This window comes from Mauremys mutica, unplaced genomic scaffold, assembly GCF_020497125.1.
Source record: "Mauremys mutica isolate MM-2020 ecotype Southern unplaced genomic scaffold, ASM2049712v1 000132F_np12_subseq_1:89810_obj, whole genome shotgun sequence".
In the NCBI taxonomy this organism is placed as follows: domain Eukaryota; kingdom Metazoa; phylum Chordata; order Testudines; family Geoemydidae; genus Mauremys; species Mauremys mutica.
This window is the reverse complement of record NW_025422860.1, coordinates 50808-68919: the sequence shown is the minus strand read 5'-3', so window position 1 is coordinate 68919 and position 18112 is coordinate 50808. Positions and strand designations below refer to the sequence as shown.

Below are 18112 nucleotides of genomic sequence, written 5' to 3'. Positions count from 1 at the left end.
TGCTTTGGTGTTTTCGCTAGGACTAAACATTTATTAAATGGTTTAGAGGAAAACATTGTAAATGTAGAACTGATATTCTAGGAATCAGCACATGATGAACAATAATGTTGCCCAGGGTCAGATCTCACAGTGTTTTAGATTTCTTGCAAATGGAGTAACAGGAAAAGTGAGACAATCCAGTGAAAAAGTTACCACAAGGGGTGATAGTTGAACACTTATTCTTTCTGTATTAATTCATCTTTCATCATCATTACAAAAAAATCAAAATATTCTGTTTTGTTATTGCCATTTTACTAAGTGATTTTTTGTTTGTTTGTTTTTACAAAATAAAGGTTTAAAACTGCACTCTGTAACATAACCTTAACCAGTGCACCATAATACACTACCCTCAACCCAAAGTGGATCTCCTAATTATGTCAAAGATGGTACAAAGATGGTAGACTCTGCCCTTTAGCATGGGCATAGTTTAGGGGGCCAGGAAGGGCATTGCCCCCCCAAACTGCAAGCCTTGGACAGGTGTGGAATTTGCCCTCCACTCAGCCTCATTGGCCTGACTGGACCTGCCCCCTGACAGACAGAAGTCAAATTTTGCCTATGCCTTTATGTAATAACCAAATATTTAATGCCAGATTTTCTGATATGTTAAAGCCGTTTTGTGCTCCTCTGGCAGTGAAAGCAGCCATAAAAGAGGTTTGAACAATTGCTTCAGAATTTCCTTATTTTAGGGAAACATAATGGTGATATAGAGCCACTTAAATAAATCCTGAGCTATATATTCACCGCATAAGGAACATGGCAGAGGAAAAAGGTGTATGGCCCAGTCTCCTTTACACTTCAGTGATCCCCAGCTACCAGACTGGCTCAGTGGGGACAAGGGCAGCTGGAATAAAACACAGAACCATGGAGGTTTGGGGCAACATAAGTATAGAATCATAGAATATCAGGGTTGGAAGGGACCTCAGGAGGTCATCTAGTCCAATCCCCTGCTCAAAGCAGGACCAATTCCCAACTAAATCATCCCAGCCAGGGCTTTGTCAAGCCTGACCTTAAAAACCTCTAAGGAAGGAGATTCCACCATCTCTCTAGGTAACCCATTCCAGTGCTTCACCACCCTCCTAGTGAAAAAGTTGTTCCTAACATCCAACCTAAACCTTCCCCACTGCAACTTGAGACCATTACTCGTTGTTCTGTCATCTGGTATCACTGAGAACAGTCTAGATCCATCCTCTTTGGAACTCCCTTTCAGGTAGTTGAAAGCAGCTATCAAATCCCCCCTCATTCTTCTCTTCTGCAGACTAAACAATCCTAGTTCCCTCAGCCTCTCCTCATAAGTCATGTGCTCCAGCCCCCTAATCATTTTTGTTGCCCTCCGCTGGACGCTTTCCAATTTTTCCACATCCTTCTTGTAGTGTGGGGCCTAAAACTGGACACAGTACTCCAAATGAAGCCTCACCAATGTCGAATAGAGTGGAATGATCATGTCCCTCGATCTGCTGGCTATGCCCCTACTTATACAGCCCAAAATGTTGTTAGCCTTCTTGGCAACAAGGGCACACTGTCGACTCATACCCAGCTTCTCGTCCACTATAACCCCTAGGTCCTTTTCTGCAGAACTGCCGCCTAGTCATTCGGTCCCTAGTCTGTAGCAGTGCATGAGATTCTTCCGTCCTAAGTGCAGGACTCTGCACTTGTCCTTGTTGAGCCTCATCAGGTTTCTTTTGGCCCAATCCTTTAATTTGTCTAGGTCCCTCTGTATCCTATCCCTACCCTCCAGCATATCTACCACTCCTCCCAGTTTAGTGTCATCTGCAAACTTGCTGAGAGTGGAGTCCACACCATCCTCCAGATCATTAATGAAGATATTGAACAAAACTGGCCCCAGGACTGACCCTTGAGGCACTCCGCTTGATACTGGCTGCCAGCTAGACATGGAGCCATTGGTCACTACCGGTTGAGCCCGACGATCTAGTCACCTTTCTATCTACCTTATAGTCCATTCATCCAACCCATACTTCTTTAACTTGCCAGCATTAGGACACATTAGGGTGTCCTAATTATCATATCTGCCCCTAGCTCCACCATAGAGCTTGTTTACCCTTAAAACTGCAGTAGCTATAGCACTTCAGTAAAGGGGAGAGCTTTTTCTGTTGTCATAGATAGTCCATCTACCCGAGAGGCGGTAGCTAGGTCCACATCGACCTAGCACTGATTACATTGGGGGTTTGGTTGGTTTAACTGAGTTTCTTAGGGTGTAGATTTTTCACATACCTGAGTGATGAAGTTATACCAACCAAATTTCCTAGTGTAGATCAGGCTTTACAGAGAGAATGAGGATAGCAAGAATTACATGCTCAGCACTTTGGAAAACCAGGTGGGTACCAAAATATGAATTTAGGATCCTATTTTTGAATATCTCAAATGAGGCACAGAAAGAATAAGTGATTTGTTGGAAGTTGTACAGATTTTCAGTATCAGAACCAGTGACAGAGAGTGGACATTGTGGCTCTCAATCCTGTGCTTCAGTTAAGGGACATCCTTTCACTCCCAGGGAAGACCCACCACATACTTTTAAAATCTGTGTGTTTTTATTCCAGCTCTGTCTGCACTTTCAACATGATGATAGTGCTTGATATGTTTGACATTTCACTATAAATAGTTAATTTTTGATGAGAAATTGTTTGGGAGAAACATTTTAGTGATATTCTATTTACAATTCACAGGATTAAAACTGAATATCAGTGAATTAATTAAAGGAGAATGGCTATTAATGAAAAAATGTTATGTTAGTCAAAACATTCTGCTGTCTTCAGGGAGCAATAATTTGCATTTTTCCAACTCTGCCTATTGTCACTGATATTTTAAAAATTTAAATAGCAAGCACTGAAAGAAGATAGAATTGTTATTCATGCAAAGCACAAAAGTTGATTTTCATAACTTTTTATTTCAGTGCATTCACTATGTATAGATTCAAACCCCCTTAATTTCTTCTGAGTTGAGTCCTTTAATGTAAGCACTTATTTTAGTTCAGTCAAATTTTGCTTCAATGTAATAGTTGAAATAATTTTCCATTGCATAGTGGAAAATGCCTTCTAGTAAATAGGGAGAAAAGATCATGGTGACCCCTACAGAAATATACAAGATTCCTAAAACATAAAGTAAGTGTAATTTTAAAGTAAATACTGTACTTATCAAAGACAGGAAATGAGTAATAGAATATTCTTTCATCAAAGCCAACTCTGTGTCATGAATAATATAAAGAGACAAATTCTGTGCAATGAAACCCCATTTGTACTCAGAGGGCAGAATTTGACAGATAATATCACATGCTGGTTTTGATCTGTACTAAGAATACCTCTGTTAGGTATTCTGTTAGGTATTACATTTTTCAGTCTCTCTGGGTTCCTGGAGACACCTAACAGATCATGAGGTGGGGATACATTCTTTAAATGTAAATAATTGATAGCCTCTGGTAACACCCAACACAGCATAGAAGAAGAAAACAATAGACAGACTGTAGTTCAGCAGTGATTCTGCTTGCTAGATCTTTGTCAACCTCTATTGGCCCAAAAGAGAAACTACACCAACAAGCATTTCTTGTACTTTTTCTGTTAACTGTTAGCCAAGACAAAGGGTCTTTGCAGTGGTGCAGCTGCTTAGCTGTAGTGCTTTAGCAAAGACATTACCTATGCTGATGGGAGACAGGCGTCTCCCATCAGCATAGGTACTCCACCTCCCCAAGAAGTGGTAGTTATGTCGACAGGAGAAGCCTTCACCCCTGGGCGACATAGTTACACCGACATAAGTTCGTAGTGTAGATCATGTCCAAGAGGTGTTAGGTAGGTCAATGGGATAATTCTCCTGTCAACACGTGGGGTTAGGTAAGTTTAAATGTATTGTTCAGGGATGTGGATTATTCACACACCTGAGTGATGTAGTCATACCGACCTAGTTTCCTAGTATAGACCAGGCCTTAGCTAATATCTTCCTCCAAGTATCCCAGTATGTCTTATCTTCCCGCTCTATGGTTTGAAATTTAAGCTCTGTATGGCAAGGGCTATTTATGAGGTGAATTGTCAAGCATAATGTTAGCGCTTAAATGACAAAATAGGATTGACAACAGCAACAACTTATTTAGGTTTTTACTTAGAATTAAGTCAGCTATAAATTGTGTTGCTTCAACCCTCCCCCCCCATATTACTTTGCAATTACATAATACCTTTCATTCAAGGCTCTCAAAGTGCTTTTACAACACAAATCATGCTTCACAACCACTTTGAGGGGTACATTTATTTCAATATCCCCATTTTGTAAATAGGAAATTGAGGCTCAGAAAGGTTATGTTTAATGACAAAATTTTCAAACATGGATGCCTAAAGTTCAGCACGTCAGGCCCCCATCTCAAAAGGTATTCAGGCCCTTAGCTTCTGTTAAAAAATTAGTGGAAGTTATGAGCCTAAATACCTTTGAAGATCCAGGTCTAACTCTATAGTTGGCACCTAGCTAAGCAGTCTGATTTTCAAAGGTGCTGAGGCATCCCGGTATCTGACTGACTTCAGCAAGGCACCTAAATCCATACTTTGAAGTCTTCAAAGTATGGATTTAGGTGCCTAGCTTTAGTGGCAAACTGGTTTGTTTGAGGCCTGGAGAGCAGGTCAGTCCTAGAGGTGGAACGAGTATAGTTTTCTGATTCATAGTCCCATAAACTAATTTGTTAGACCAAACTGCCACCCATGCAAGTCATTTAGGGCTAGATCTTGTATAGCATGCAGTATGTATGGGGGGAGAGGGGGAAATAAGTAACTTCAATTTCTTGCATGACACCATTTCACCATCTGCAAAGTATAGCTAATAGTACTTACTTACCGCACTAGTGGAGTGTGAGGATGGATTACAGTTTTCCCAGCACATTGAAAACATACAAACAATAACAGCATGTTGCACTTCAATAGTGCCTTCTATCTCAGGGTTTTTACTTGCTGCTGGGAATGGTTTTAAAAATATTGGATATTACCATCTAAAGTTTTACAAATGCAAAAAAAAGCAAATGAACAAGACCCTACAGCCCTGCTCTTCAGAAGAATTTTATGAACACCAAGAATAAAAGTTAGGGATGAGGGGATAAATTTAATCAGGGAAATCACCCCAGCCACCTCTTCAATTTGGGGGTGGGATTTTGAGGGATTCCTGCAAAATCTCTACAGTACATTACTGCTTGACTCTAGTTTAACTAAAATGTTTGTCTCAAAATTAGGTTTACACAGAGAAAGGGGATGCTCAGCCCTGTGAAGTCAGTGGTGTGGGAAACTGGGCATTGTAATTTTAGATGCACAGGTATTTTGTGAGGCTTTTATAGGGAAAGTGCTAGTAGATTATAGAGAATAATCCCTATAGCCCCTTCTCAGAGCTCCATGCGGAAGATCAGAGAGGTTCTAGACATCTTCTTCCTATAATCTTCATCAAATTTCTCATTCTGTGCCATTGTGAAATGGTTCTTCCAATCTCCAACAGTCCCTACAATACAGGAAAGCCAAAGAGATATTCAAGTATCAGAGGGGTAGCCGTGTTAGTCTGGATCTGTAAAAGCAGCAAAGAATCCTGTGGCACCTTATAGACTAACAGACGTTTTGCAGCATGAGCTTTCGTGGGTGAATACCCACTTCTTCAGATGCAAGATCTTGCATCTGAAGAAGTGGGTATTCACCCACGAAAGCTCATGCTGCAAAACGTCTGTTAGTCTATAAGGTGCCACAGGATTCTTTGCTGCTTTTAAAGAGATATTCAGTCACCATTAGGAAGAATTCTTCCACTTCATCCCAAGTCCTGAAAGCCATTATCACTAACTCAAAAGATATTAACAGTTCAAATGAAGCGCTAATTCAAAACACAACAGGAAGGAAGATGAGGGAATACTAAAAATATAAAACAGCAGCACTGTAACAGGTTGACTCACCCCTTAAGGGCTGGGGTTGGCTCAGATTGTACTATAGAATGAGCCATAGCTGGGAGAGATCAGAATGACTGTCCTAAAAAGTGCAAAAGGAGGCTGCAATCAATGAGGAAGATTAGGAAAATGAGAGACACTGTAGGGAGCATGAAGGGCTTCTGCAGGGAAGACCTTGAGACTAAGGGAGGTGGAAGCTTCTGTGGAGAAACCTAGACAGCATTTGGGCCTAGAAGTTTGCAGGCCTGTAGGCCAGGGAGCTAAGCTCCAGCTAGGAAGAGCTGGGAAGATAGACTGTGAGAACAGATTAGGATGGCATTGCTCTGACTGAGATAAGACACCAGAGTGAAGTATGGACTATTGTGTGGTGATGGACTTTATTTTGGAACCCTGAGGATTGTTAAGAACTGTTTGTTATTAAACCAGCCGAGAGCACGCGCGTGCGTGTGTGGAGTTCTTATCCACGTATGCAATTCTTAAGGGTCCTGCAAGAGGGGGATTAAAAGGGCAGGGTACCGGCAAAGCATTCCCTTGCCACAAGAGGGCACTCTGTAAATGGCCACACTGCTACAAGCACCTTTTCTCATGAATGGTGAGACTGAGTGGTCCATTACTGCAGGAGGCTGAAAAGTATAGTTTGCCATGGGGTTGTCCTTCATTATCTCAAATGTTGTGTGGTGGATGATTTTATCGAGAACCTCATTCTCTAAGTCCTTCTCCAGGAACTGTAACACCTTTTGGATTTCACGCTTTGGATCCTGCGGAAGGAGTGAAATTGGATAAGAAACCGACCCAGGAAGAGGAAACAAATCAGACAGGGAAAATTTATGAGGAAGTTTTAAATGTGGGAATCATATCTATCACTGGGATGTGAATCAGCTGGAGACCCAACTGGTGTTAACAGAATATTGCTGTGGGGAGCTCATACCTGCTGGAACCCTGAATGGCAATAACAGAGCACTATGAACCCTGACTCACCCACTCACCTCCTTTAGATCTTCATAGAAGAGGTAGAGAATACAGTGGTTTTCTTTTGCATCCCACCATCCTTTTACATGATCATACCAGCAACCCCAAAGCACTGAAAGCAGGAGAGTAACCAGTAATCAGCAAGTAGCAATGTCTGAACTATCGAGATATAGCCCCCATAAGTGAAATATCTGAGAATTTAATCTTTAATGTATTGATCCTCAATGTCCCAGAGAAATAGGGGCATTTTATAGATGGGGAACTGGGGTGGGGTGGTCCTTTACATTGCAAAAAAACCAAAAACCAAACCAAACCACCACCAAAAACCAGCAGCAGCAGCATCTAATCTCAGAGTCTGGATCTACAGACTCAGGGTGTGAGGCTCACATTACAGTTCTAAAAATAGCCATGTAGACGTGCCTGCTTGGGCTCTGAAACCCAGTGTACGTGTGTGTGTGTGTGGGGGGGTAAGACAAACACTGAGGCACAGAGAGACTGAGCACTTCTCTACACAGCACGTTAGGGTGTCACTCTACAGCACACCAGCTTGCCATATGGTAATGTTTGAGTACTGGTAAAAGACACCAGGATGGACTGGAGTTCCTGCTGAAATGTTTGGAGTAGATTTCCCTATAGTACATTATCAGTGTTGGTTCAGAACAATGGATGAGGGCTTAATATAAATAGCATGAATAATAAAAAAAGGAATAGGATGTTGCACAATTGGTTCCATTCACCTTGTCCAGCCATGAATTTCTCCAAAAACTCCTCCCAGGTTCCTGGCTCAGGCATATTTTTATTCATTCTGTGAAAATGGTAGTAGGACACCAGGTTGTCTTTCGCATTTCTTGCCACATAGATTATCTGGATTGGGTGTGGAAGCAAGTGAGAGAAAGAAAGAATTGAAATATGTATATTTAACATTATAGATATAGACATGTACAGAGGGTGCTGAGTGTCCTGCTGTGTTCTCTCTCAAAAGATGATCACCAAAGCCATAAAAGTTTTCTGCTTGGGAGCTGCCATTTCCTGAAACCAATTTGTGACTGAATGAAATTCCTTCACTTTCATACAGAAGCTATATATTACAGGGAAGATGGGCCTCTAGATTTCAGAAGGAGTCTGGAAACCAGTCTCACTCCTATTTAGTTTCAGTTCATTTCCAAATAAAGTAGACTTGAGTCCCACCTTCCCCTCATTACCTTACACTCTTGCTCCCAAAAGGATGGAGGCACCAGTTGTACAGGGAGATGAGTTTTCAGTGTTCGTGGGGAGGGCATCGCTTCAGCTAGTTCCAGGCCTGCAAAATATTTTGTAGTAATTCTCCAGTGTCCTGGTATCCAAACTCCACTGTCTTTGTCACCATCATGTGTGGGATTTTGACTCAGACTTTCCAGGGAAATGCCAGTTTGTATCAGTTTATACATATGCAACTCTACCTCATTGCAACCCTCCATGGAAAACATTGTACAACATGTATCAGCCATCAGTGTCCTTGAGATTTTGCCTGCATTCTTAAAGAATGGTGAATGCTGATTCATATATAGATTTGCTTTTTTGGGATACTGTCTGAATCCCTCTAGGGCAGGGGTGGCCAACCTGAGCCTGAGAAGGAGCCAGAACTTACCAATGTACATTGCCAAAGAGCCACAGTAATACATCAGCAGCCCCCTTATCAGCACCATCCCCAGCTCCCAGCACCTCCCACCTACTAGCAGCCCTGCTGATCTGCACCTCCTCCTCCCTCCCCGCACCTCCCAATCAGCTGTTTTGCAGCATGCAGGAGGCTCGGAGGGAGGAGTGAGGGCACAACAGGCTCAGGAGAGGGGTTGGAAGGAGTGGAGTGGGGGGGGGCAGGGCCTGTGGCAGAGCCAGGGGTTGATCAGTGAGCACCCTCCCACCCACCCCAGCACATTCAAAAGTTGGCACCTGTAGCTCCAGCCCCAGTGGTTATACAAGGAGCTGTATATTAACTTCTGAAGAGCCGCATGTGTCTCTGGAGCCGCAGGTTGATCAACCCTGCTCTAGGGCAATACTGAATATTGACTCATCTACTTGGCTGGACCGTTTCCCATTACAGCACTTAGTGAATTTTCATTTTACTTGTAGAAGATTTTTCTAGGTCAAGAGAGCCATAGATAGGGTGACCAGATTGTTAAAGTGAAAAAACTGGGACATCTGTCATGGAATGGGAGGCAGTGAGGTTTTTTTTTTTAAATTTAAATGAGGATTCAGGATGTGTGAATGAGAGACAAGATGGAACAAGGAAATTTTTTTTCCTACTTCTCTCATCTAAGCAAGCATGTTCTCCTGTCTCACCACTCTGTCCCCTTTAAGAGTAAAATGAGTACAAATAAATGTTGGAACAAATAATATGGTGGAAGAAAACAGTATTTACCTTTACTATTTTCTTCCAGTCCCAACTTAATGATAGTATTTTCAATCCTATACCTCCAGAGTAGCATCTTTAACAAAAATTCTTCCATTTGTCCTGTCATTATACTCCTCCTCCTCCTGGGGGCTTCTAGTTTTAGATTAGTTTCTATACTAATGTCATTGTCTCCCCCCGCTGCCACTTCCTCTCGCTTGGTCCTTCCTCTTCTCTCCCCAGAAACAGGTGCCCCTTTTGTCCTTCTATGCCCTGACAGTCAGGTGTTGGGGAGGTGAGGAGAAGTACAGCTGCTAATCCACTCAGAGAATTTCTTTGACTATATGCTAGAGAGGGTTGGCTTGAGGGCTCACTCACTGGCAGACCTCATTGAAGAGCTCCTGCTCATAGACCTGAAAAAGCCTAATGACCTGTGTAGAGATCTCTCCAGATAACATGACAAATGGAACAGAGATTTTCTTGGAAAACTCATCTACAATGGACACTTAGTGGATAACTTTTTCCATTATTTAGAAAATGAAATTTTGATTCCATGATTTTGTACAAAATTGAGTCTGGTTTGTTACAGAGGTTCTCAAACTGGGGGCTGAGACCCCTCAGGGGGTTGTGAGGTTATTACATAGGAGGTTACAAGCTGTCAGCCTCCACCCCAAACCCTGCTTTGCATCAAGCATTTATAGTCATAGATTATTAGGGTTGCAAGGGACCTCAGGAGATCATCTAGTCCAACCTCCTGCTCAAAGCAGGACCAATCCCCAACTAAATCCCCACATGGCCCTCTCAAGGATTGAACTCACAAACCCTGGGTTTAGCAGGCCAATGCTCAAACCACTGAGCTATCCCCCATAGTGATAAGTGTTTAATTTATAAGGGGTGGGAGCTTGCACTCAGAGGCTTGCTATGTGAACGGGGTCACAAGTACAAAATAGTTTGAGAACCACTGTTACATTTACCATTTGTATTAGAGCTGAAAGGTCCAGGCAGAACCCACTCAATGAAAGGGTGTCGCAGATAAGTGGTGGCACGTTTGCATTTCTCAATGTCTCCATCATGTTGGATCATATCTACAATCTCCTGTATCCATGTTGTACCTGAAAATATTAGAATTTTACATATTTCCCCAATGCAGTACAGAAACACTTTTCTAAAAGAGAATGGAAGCTTGTTAAAAACATTGGCTGGATGGTGACCACAATCAAGGAAGACTGGGGAAGTCACAAGGTCATTGCTACAAGATGACGATAGGCATGTGGGTTAGAAAGTGAATCAGGGAGAAAATGCAATGGTAGGAAGGGAAGTTGAAGCTTTTAGTACCTCCTGAGGAAAAGCCTCTAGGCTTGCACTCAGGACTGTGTTCTTGTGTGTGGTAGAAATTAATGAATAAAAGCATTGAGTTCAATTGGCTATGAATTGTGGGATTGTTTATTTGTAGAGCTGAGTTAACGTCACAATTTCCATCTCATGGGAAATTCCGATATTGACAATTTTTTTCATCCTGAACCAGGACAAAGTGGAAAAAAAATCAAAGGTTTCAATAAATGAAAAATTCTGAAAATTTTTAATTTGAAAACAAAAATGTTCAGCATTTCTGAATTGAAACATTTTGTTTTGAGTTGGTTTGACCTTAAACTGAATCTGGCTGAGTTGTGGGGTGCCTCCTTAGAGTTGTAGTTTGAGTGCTTCAGACACTGATTCTCCCCCATGGGCTGAGCTCCGTGACTTGACTACAAATCCCATGATGCTCTGTGATGGTTCATCCAGGGGAAACTACATCCCCTGTAATGTTTCATAATCTGGCCAAGGAGTACAGCCTATAGGAGAGAATGGGGGCATGGGAAATTGAACTGCAAGTCCCCTAATGCACTACAGCGGCTCAGACAGATGCAGTTTAGTGTTGCATTGATTCAAAATTAAACAATTCCATGCAACAAACTGAAATGCTTTTATTTAGGATGATCTCACACAATATTTTGTTTCTATTTTCCTTAAGGAAAATAAATTCATAATAGAAATTTTCCCATAGAAAATTTCTCAGCAGCCATATTTTCTGTTAAACATTTTTACCGCCTCTAATTATTTGAGTATTTGGATGACCACCAGGCATTCAAGAATGTTCTTTAATCCCAAAGCTTTACATATTTTTGTCCATCCAAAATTAGTACCTGAAGTTTGTTGTTCATTATTCCCTTATTTGAAAGGTGTAAATAATCTACCATATGATGTAAGTGGCCAATCCCAGGACACAAAAAATAAATACTATCTAGTGAAGATAGACTGAACAACCTGTAGGCTGAAGAGTCATCCAAATCTCTTGGCAAATACTAATAATTAAGGCTATGTTTACACTTAAGACATTAGTGTAGCCCTACATATGTGCCGCTGTAGCACTTCAGTGTAGACACTACAGTGACAAAGGGTTCTTTCATCACTGTAGTTAATCCACCTCCCCAAGAGGCAGTAGCTAGGACAAAGAAAGAATTCTTTGTCTACCTAGTGCTGTCAACACCAGGGGTTAGGATGGCAGAGCTAAATCTCTGAAGGGTATGGTTTTTAAACACCCCTGAGAGATATAGCTATGCCAATGTAAGTTTTCAGCATAGGCCAGCCCTAACTAACACTTGCAGAATTCAGGAATTGTTCATACCTGAGTCACTAACAATACAACCCCTCCGCCCCCCCAAAAAACTCACAAGCCCTAAATTCATAATAGTTCAATCAATTCCCTTTGCTTCATTGTAAACTTAACAAAACCCTAGTTAAAATCAAAATACAAATTGTGTCACTGACTATATATTTACACAAACTGAACTAAAGATTTAATCATATGATATTAGATTAACTATTTGCATTTTGTAAGTGGTTGGTTTTGTTTTTCTGACAAGGAAGCTAGAAGACACTGGTGCTCTGATGAAAAGCCTACGCTAGTGATTACATACATCTCAAATCACAAGTCTTGATAAAAGTATTGCAAAGCATGAGTTTCAGTGCAGGCAGATAGTTTTGTCTCAACCCATTTCCACTCTCCTCTGTTCCCACACACCTGCTTTTGCATAGGTTGCGATGAGCAGATCATCAGGTCTGGCTCTGAAGTTCCAAATTTGATCCCACCTGTCACACACTTTTTTTGGAAGGAGAACTCCACCCACTTCATCTGTTTCAGAGCGTGTCACGGAGCACACTAGGCTCAGATCTTTCATCTTATCCAGGGGCATTGTGTACTGCATGGAGAAGAAACAGGTTGCCAATAAACAGGTCTGCTCTAAAGAAGTATATGCATTTACTAATCTAATCTCAGCCAGGGACTCAGTGCACTTAATATGGTAAAAGTGTCCACAATTCTCTGACTCAGTTGCTTAAAATTAGATGTATCTAAATTCACATTTAGGCACTGCAAACTGTACCCTAATTTTCACAGGTGCTAGGCACCTTGCAGCTCCTACTGACTTCAATGACAGCATCTTTGAAAATCATGCCATTTACTTAGGCACCCATATTTGAACATTTTAGCCTTTGCATACATTACTTAATGTAAATTAGTGACATGCACAGGCAAATTACAAACTACATAACAACTTGGAGCATGATCCTCAGAGGGTTCGAGCACCCACAGTTTCCACTGAAGTCAACTGAAGACACCTCACAGAACCAGGTCCTTCTTTACTAAAAAGAAAATGGAAAAAGCTTAATAATATGTCAGTGCTCCTACTCGTGCTACTGAAAACTAAACCACATTGACTCTTTGTAATTCTTCCAGTTCTGGACTTTTATCTTCTGGAATACTGTTGCATTTTACAGCTCTCTGTATCACCTCAGTCACCTTTTTCAGTGCTTTTTTGAGCAATGGTAACATATCTGGAAAATTCTGAAATAACTGAAGTTAAAACTGGCTCATTGTTCCTGCTTGTCACAGTCCTCCCACAGACGAGCATGATTAGAAATAGCATGCCTGCTACAATCCAATACTCACAAAACAGACCGAAGAGGGGTTTTCTGGAAGGTGCAGGGCTTGGAACCACAAAACTGAGAGAGAAACTTGAAGCTGGAGAGTTACACACACTTGGATGCTTCCTGTCCCTGATGTTGCAGTTCCAGGATGAAGAGTGTATGCTCTCTGGAGGCTGTTCTATTTCTAATCCTAGCCACACTTTCTTTAATATAGGTGCTGTCAACAAAGAAATAGTGTAGGAAATTGGGCAGAGCTTAAAAAAGTCTCCTGCATATGCAGGAATAAGAGAAGGAGGCGGCATAGCAACAGGTAATGGCTAGAGAGTTTCTCTGCCTTGCAATGTATGCTCCTTTTTAATATCTGGAGGGATTTTTTTAAATCATATTGTAAAAAAATGTTTACTTACCTATGACACTATTAACACCTGAGATTATTAAAAGAAAAATAGCTCCAGAGAGGGTGATTTGTTTGTACCATAGTTTAAACAGTCTCAGAATAAGAAAATTTCTCCCAATATTTAACCTAATCTGTACATATAGTAGCTTAAAGGGAAAATAAGTCTCTATCTGTGTTACCATTAGCATCTGAGCTAATATTGAGTGAATTAAAAAACCAAAAAACAACCTTGTTTAGTTTTCACCACTTACTGTAAACTACTTGTTCTCTTTTTTCATTTTATTCAGTTTGGACAAGGAGAACCGATTCCGTGGTCACTAATTTTTGTTTGAAGTCTGTTTCTAGTCAATTTCACTTTCTGATTGCTAGTCATTAGCATGATATGCAATATTTTAATCCAAAGGTATATTTAAAAGTTTGAACAATGAATTGTTTTCAGTAACATCATGAGAACATTTCCATTAGATTTTGTCAAATGTTCATTCAACAGGCTGAATTGGGGACTTAAAAGATTACTTCCAATTATTTTAAGTCCATTATTGCCCCACACAGCTGAGCTGCTGATTTTTTCACCAAGGAGTTATGTAATAGAGGAAACTTTCAGAGCCACCACTGATCTTTTGGAGTAATGATAGCAGAGTTTCCTCCTACCATTGCTCCTGAAACCTGCTTCATGCGGGTTTTCACCATATGGAGAAGAAATGCCTCATCTAACTTAGGTGGCTTTTCTCCACCATATTAGAGAATGCATGATACTGCTGGACAGTGGCCAATTCTGCCACTTCCTTGACTTGCAGATGGGCCAGGTAAATGGGTAAATAAGTGCCAGAAAGATGTCAATACCCTCCTGATTGCCATTTTTGGCATTGGGAAGGAATTTCCCCCCAGGTCAGATTGGAAGAGACCCTGGAATTTTTCCACTTCGCTCTGCAGCATGGGTCACTTGCTGGTTTGAAGTAGAATAAATGGTGGATTCTCTGTAACCTGAAGTCTTTAAATCAAAATCTGAGGACTTCAGTAACTCAGCCAGAGGTTATGAGCCTACTACAGGAGTTGGGTCGGGTGAGGTTCTGTGGCCTGCAACATGCAGGAGGTCAGACTAGGTGATCATGATGGTCCCTTCTGGTCTTAAAATCTCTGAGCTCCTCCTTCCTACACATACAGCAGCATCCACTGGCTTTTCATCCCTCCTGCCTGATAAATCTTGATCAAGGACACCAATATTGTTTAGATAATTGAAGTTGTAATCCAGAGTACAGAGGCAAACAGTCTTAAAATGATGAAACAAAAACTCTGCCCAAGTTGACACTGATGCCCTTATAAAAAAGGGATCTAAGATGGTTACCCACTAGGCTGGAGGAAAGGGACAGGTACATGAAGGAAGAAAGACCAGTGGCTGACTCTTCTGAAATACCCTGGACATTTGTACCCTTAAGAAATGAAAAACAACTAAGATTGATACCTTAAACAGAAGTTATGGGTGGGATGCAGAAATTACTGGTTCTGTGTTATGCAAGAGGTCAGACTACATGCTCTTAACAGTCCCTTCTGCTCTTAAAAAAAAAAAAAAGAAAAGCGAATGGAGAATTTTTACTGTGGCCTGACAAAGTGCTAGGGGTTCATTTGTTTGTGTTTCATCCCACAGTTCAAATAAATTGTTGAGTTGTCAGTTTTCACAAGTCATATGATATTAGGCATTTAAGTTACTCATGATTTCAAGAGAAAGATGGGTCTATCTCATGTTTTTTGCCATTAGTAAAATGGCTATCATCTCCCATTGTTTTCAGTATGATGGAAGATACAGGGTGCCCTCTGCCAAAATGCATGCCATTTCCTTGATCCTTTGCAGGTGGAAGTAAGGGTTCCCCCAACCTATCCTTAGCTAAGATAACTGGTCTATTGATCACATGTGGCATATAGGAGACAGTGTGCAGATGTGGGAATGAGACAGGTCAAGGAGTGAGACTGGTGGAGGCAGAGAGAAGGGGACAAGCAAATATAAATGGCTTAGGAGGGAGAATGAGCGAGGAAAGGAAAATGTGGGAGAAACATGGAATGGGGACAGGAGTATCACACGATCAGTATTCAGTCCAAGGCTCAGCACAGAGATGGCTCTTGTGGTACTAAAGGACAATCTTCTTGTGGCCATGGACAGAGTAAGATCTCCACAATTGTAGTATTGGACCTTTCTGCAGCCTTTGACATGGTGGACCACAAGGTACTACTAACCTGCCTACATGAGGTATCTCCACTAGATGGTCCAGCACTACAGTGGTTCTAATTGTTCCTCTCTATCAGAATATAGAGTGGTGATGAGTAACTGGTTCTTCCCTCCAAAGGCCCTAGCCTGCAGGGTCTCACAGGGATTCACACTATCCCCCTTTCTCTTCAAAATCTACATTGAGACCACTAGGAGAGACAGTGAGATAGGATGGGCACACTGCTGGCAGCTAATCCCATGACACTCCCCTTTATATCTCATTTCAATTGATGCAACCATTGCTGCATCTATCTAAAATGTCACAATGCCTACAGGAAATTAATTCTTGGGTTAAGAGAAGCTGGCTCAAGCTGAATCTACAAAAGACTAAAGTGATGCTGTCTGGAAAGAGGAAATGCTTTGAAGAAAAAAACAGGACATTGTCTCTACTTTCCATTGAAGGCATACAGTCCCCATTCATTAGAGTGGTGTGAAGTCTTGGGGTCCTGTTTGACTCTTTAATAAGTCTGGGTGACCAGGTAGCACCAGTTTCTAAAAATGCCTATCGCTTCTAGCTGGCTTGGAAACATCATCTCTTTCCCTGGATGAGGGCCTGGCCATAGTGATCCTGGCATTAGTCACCTCCAGGCTGGATTATTGTAATTTACTGTATCTGAAGCTGAATATGAAGACAATGCACATGATTCAGCTGGTGCAGAATGTGTCTGCCTATCTTTTCTATTGCTCAGGCTGCCATGAGCACATCAGGCCTTTGATCAAGTCCCTCCACTGGTTCTATAATGGGATGCCACCCATCTATTGCAAGCACCCCCTTGTTCAAGTGTGTGTCTGCACCTCTTTCAGTCTGTGGTGACCCATTCTGGCAGTTTCTCTGGCAGTTTCTAGTGACACAGCCCTCCATCCAAGTCACGTGCAGTCTGTATGGAACACAACTCCAACACTTCGCCCACTCTGTTCTGGTCCCCGGTCTCCAGTGGGGCCTCTTAACAGTTCAGATCCCCCTTCTGGAGGTTTCTGACTGTCCAGTTGTAGGCCACTTCCCCAGTGGCTTATGAGGGGGACCCAGGCCCACCCACTACTCTGGGTCCCAGCCCATGTTCCACTCTGTTCCTTTACCCAAAGAGCTTTCAGTTACCCAGCCATTTCCCTACCCCCCAGCCTTCACCAATGTTTCACCCTTACCCCAGGGCTCTTCTGTGTTCAGACCCAGCAGCCAGCCTGGAGCGCTTTCTTGCTCCCCCAGTCCCTGCTAGCACTGAGCTGTCCGCGGTGCTGCTATCAGTCTGCTACAAGCACTAGCTTCACTCCTCAAGCTCCAAGCAGCAACTGCTTGACTCTAGCACTGCCGCTCCTTTTATATGGCTCCTCTGGGCCCTGATTGGCTGCTCCCTGCAGCCTCTCTGATTGGCTGCTTTCCTGAAGCCACTCTAGGCTGCTTGGAAGACTTCTCTACTGCTCTTTTCCTGGGATGGGTGTGCCATGATCCTGAGGCCTCCAACAGGGGGACTCTGGGTCCTAGTCCACCCCGTCATAGGCTCCCATTCAGCTTATGATACCAGTTTAAGGCTTTGGTCCTTATTTTCAAAGCAATGGATGGTTCAAGCCACAGCTACATTAAAGACTGAATTTGGCTCTGTGAACCACTGTGACACCTGTGCTCCTCTGAGGCAGAGATCACAAAGCTCCAGACAAAGTACATGAGAGCTGGGGACAAAGGATTCTCAGTCAAGGGATCTGTCTGTAAAACAAATTTCTAGAGGAGATCAGGTGAATCCAGAGTCTGCCTGTCTTTAGGAAATGCTGCAAAACCTTCCTCTTCCTCTTTCTATCACACAACACTGACAGCACCTTCTAGCCAATAAATCCCAAGTCAAAGAAATCAAAGACAAAAAACCCTGCCCCAAGCATTGTTCTTCCCCCCAAAAGGAAGAAGAAGTACCAAGAATCCACAAAATCCACTAGGGACTTCATTATTGCTACCGATTTTATGTGAAAGGCACTCAGATACTATGGCTATGGGCAGCAGTACAAAACCACTAGACAGACAGATAAGAAACTGGGAAATCAGAGAGTGAAATGGGGGTAGGACAGGACAAGAGAGTGAGATGGAGGCAAAAGACTGAGGGGACAAGGAGGAGAAGGTGTGGGCAAGAGATTGTGACTGGATGGGCTGGGATGATATGGAGGGAGCAAGATAGTGCTAGAAAAAAGGAATGGAGAGGCAGAGAACTGTAACTTCCCCATCTCAGA

General features: G+C 42.2%; 1 protein-coding gene across 2 annotated transcripts; it reads right to left on the bottom strand.

Moving 5' to 3' along the window:
* Positions 1–4771: 4771 nt before the first annotated feature.
* On the bottom strand, positions 4772–17177 carry LOC123356977 (sulfotransferase 1C1-like). 2 transcript variants are annotated; one of them, XM_045000231.1, is made up of 9 exons: positions 17045–17172; positions 13267–13461; positions 12340–12517; positions 10253–10390; positions 8113–8210; positions 7648–7774; positions 6928–7022; positions 6519–6699; positions 4772–5511 (listed from the first exon to the last, which is right to left on the bottom strand). In XM_045000231.1, exons 3-9 carry the CDS (start codon positions 12509–12511, stop codon positions 5399–5401), a joined length of 924 nt encoding a protein of 307 aa, XP_044856166.1. In that variant the 5' UTR covers positions 12512–12517; positions 13267–13461; positions 17045–17172; the 3' UTR covers positions 4772–5398. The 2 variants fall into 2 exon arrangements, with proteins under 2 accessions (XP_044856166.1, XP_044856167.1); XM_045000232.1 differs by lacking the exon at positions 13267–13461 and having other exon boundaries at positions 17045–17177.
* Positions 17178–18112: the final 935 nt, after the last annotated feature.

Coding starts and splice junctions, on each gene's coding strand:
- LOC123356977 (XM_045000232.1), bottom strand. CDS start 12,511: ATGCCCCTGGATAAGATGAAAGATCTGAGCCTAGTGTGCTCCGTGACA. Junction 8,211..10,252: donor TTTCAGCTCTAATACAAATG/GTAAATGTAACA, acceptor AATATTTTGCAG/GCCTGGAACTAGCTGAAGCG. Junction 6,700..6,927: donor TCTATGAAGATCTAAAGGAG/GTGAGTGGGTGA, acceptor CTCCTTCCGCAG/GATCCAAAGCGTGAAATCCA.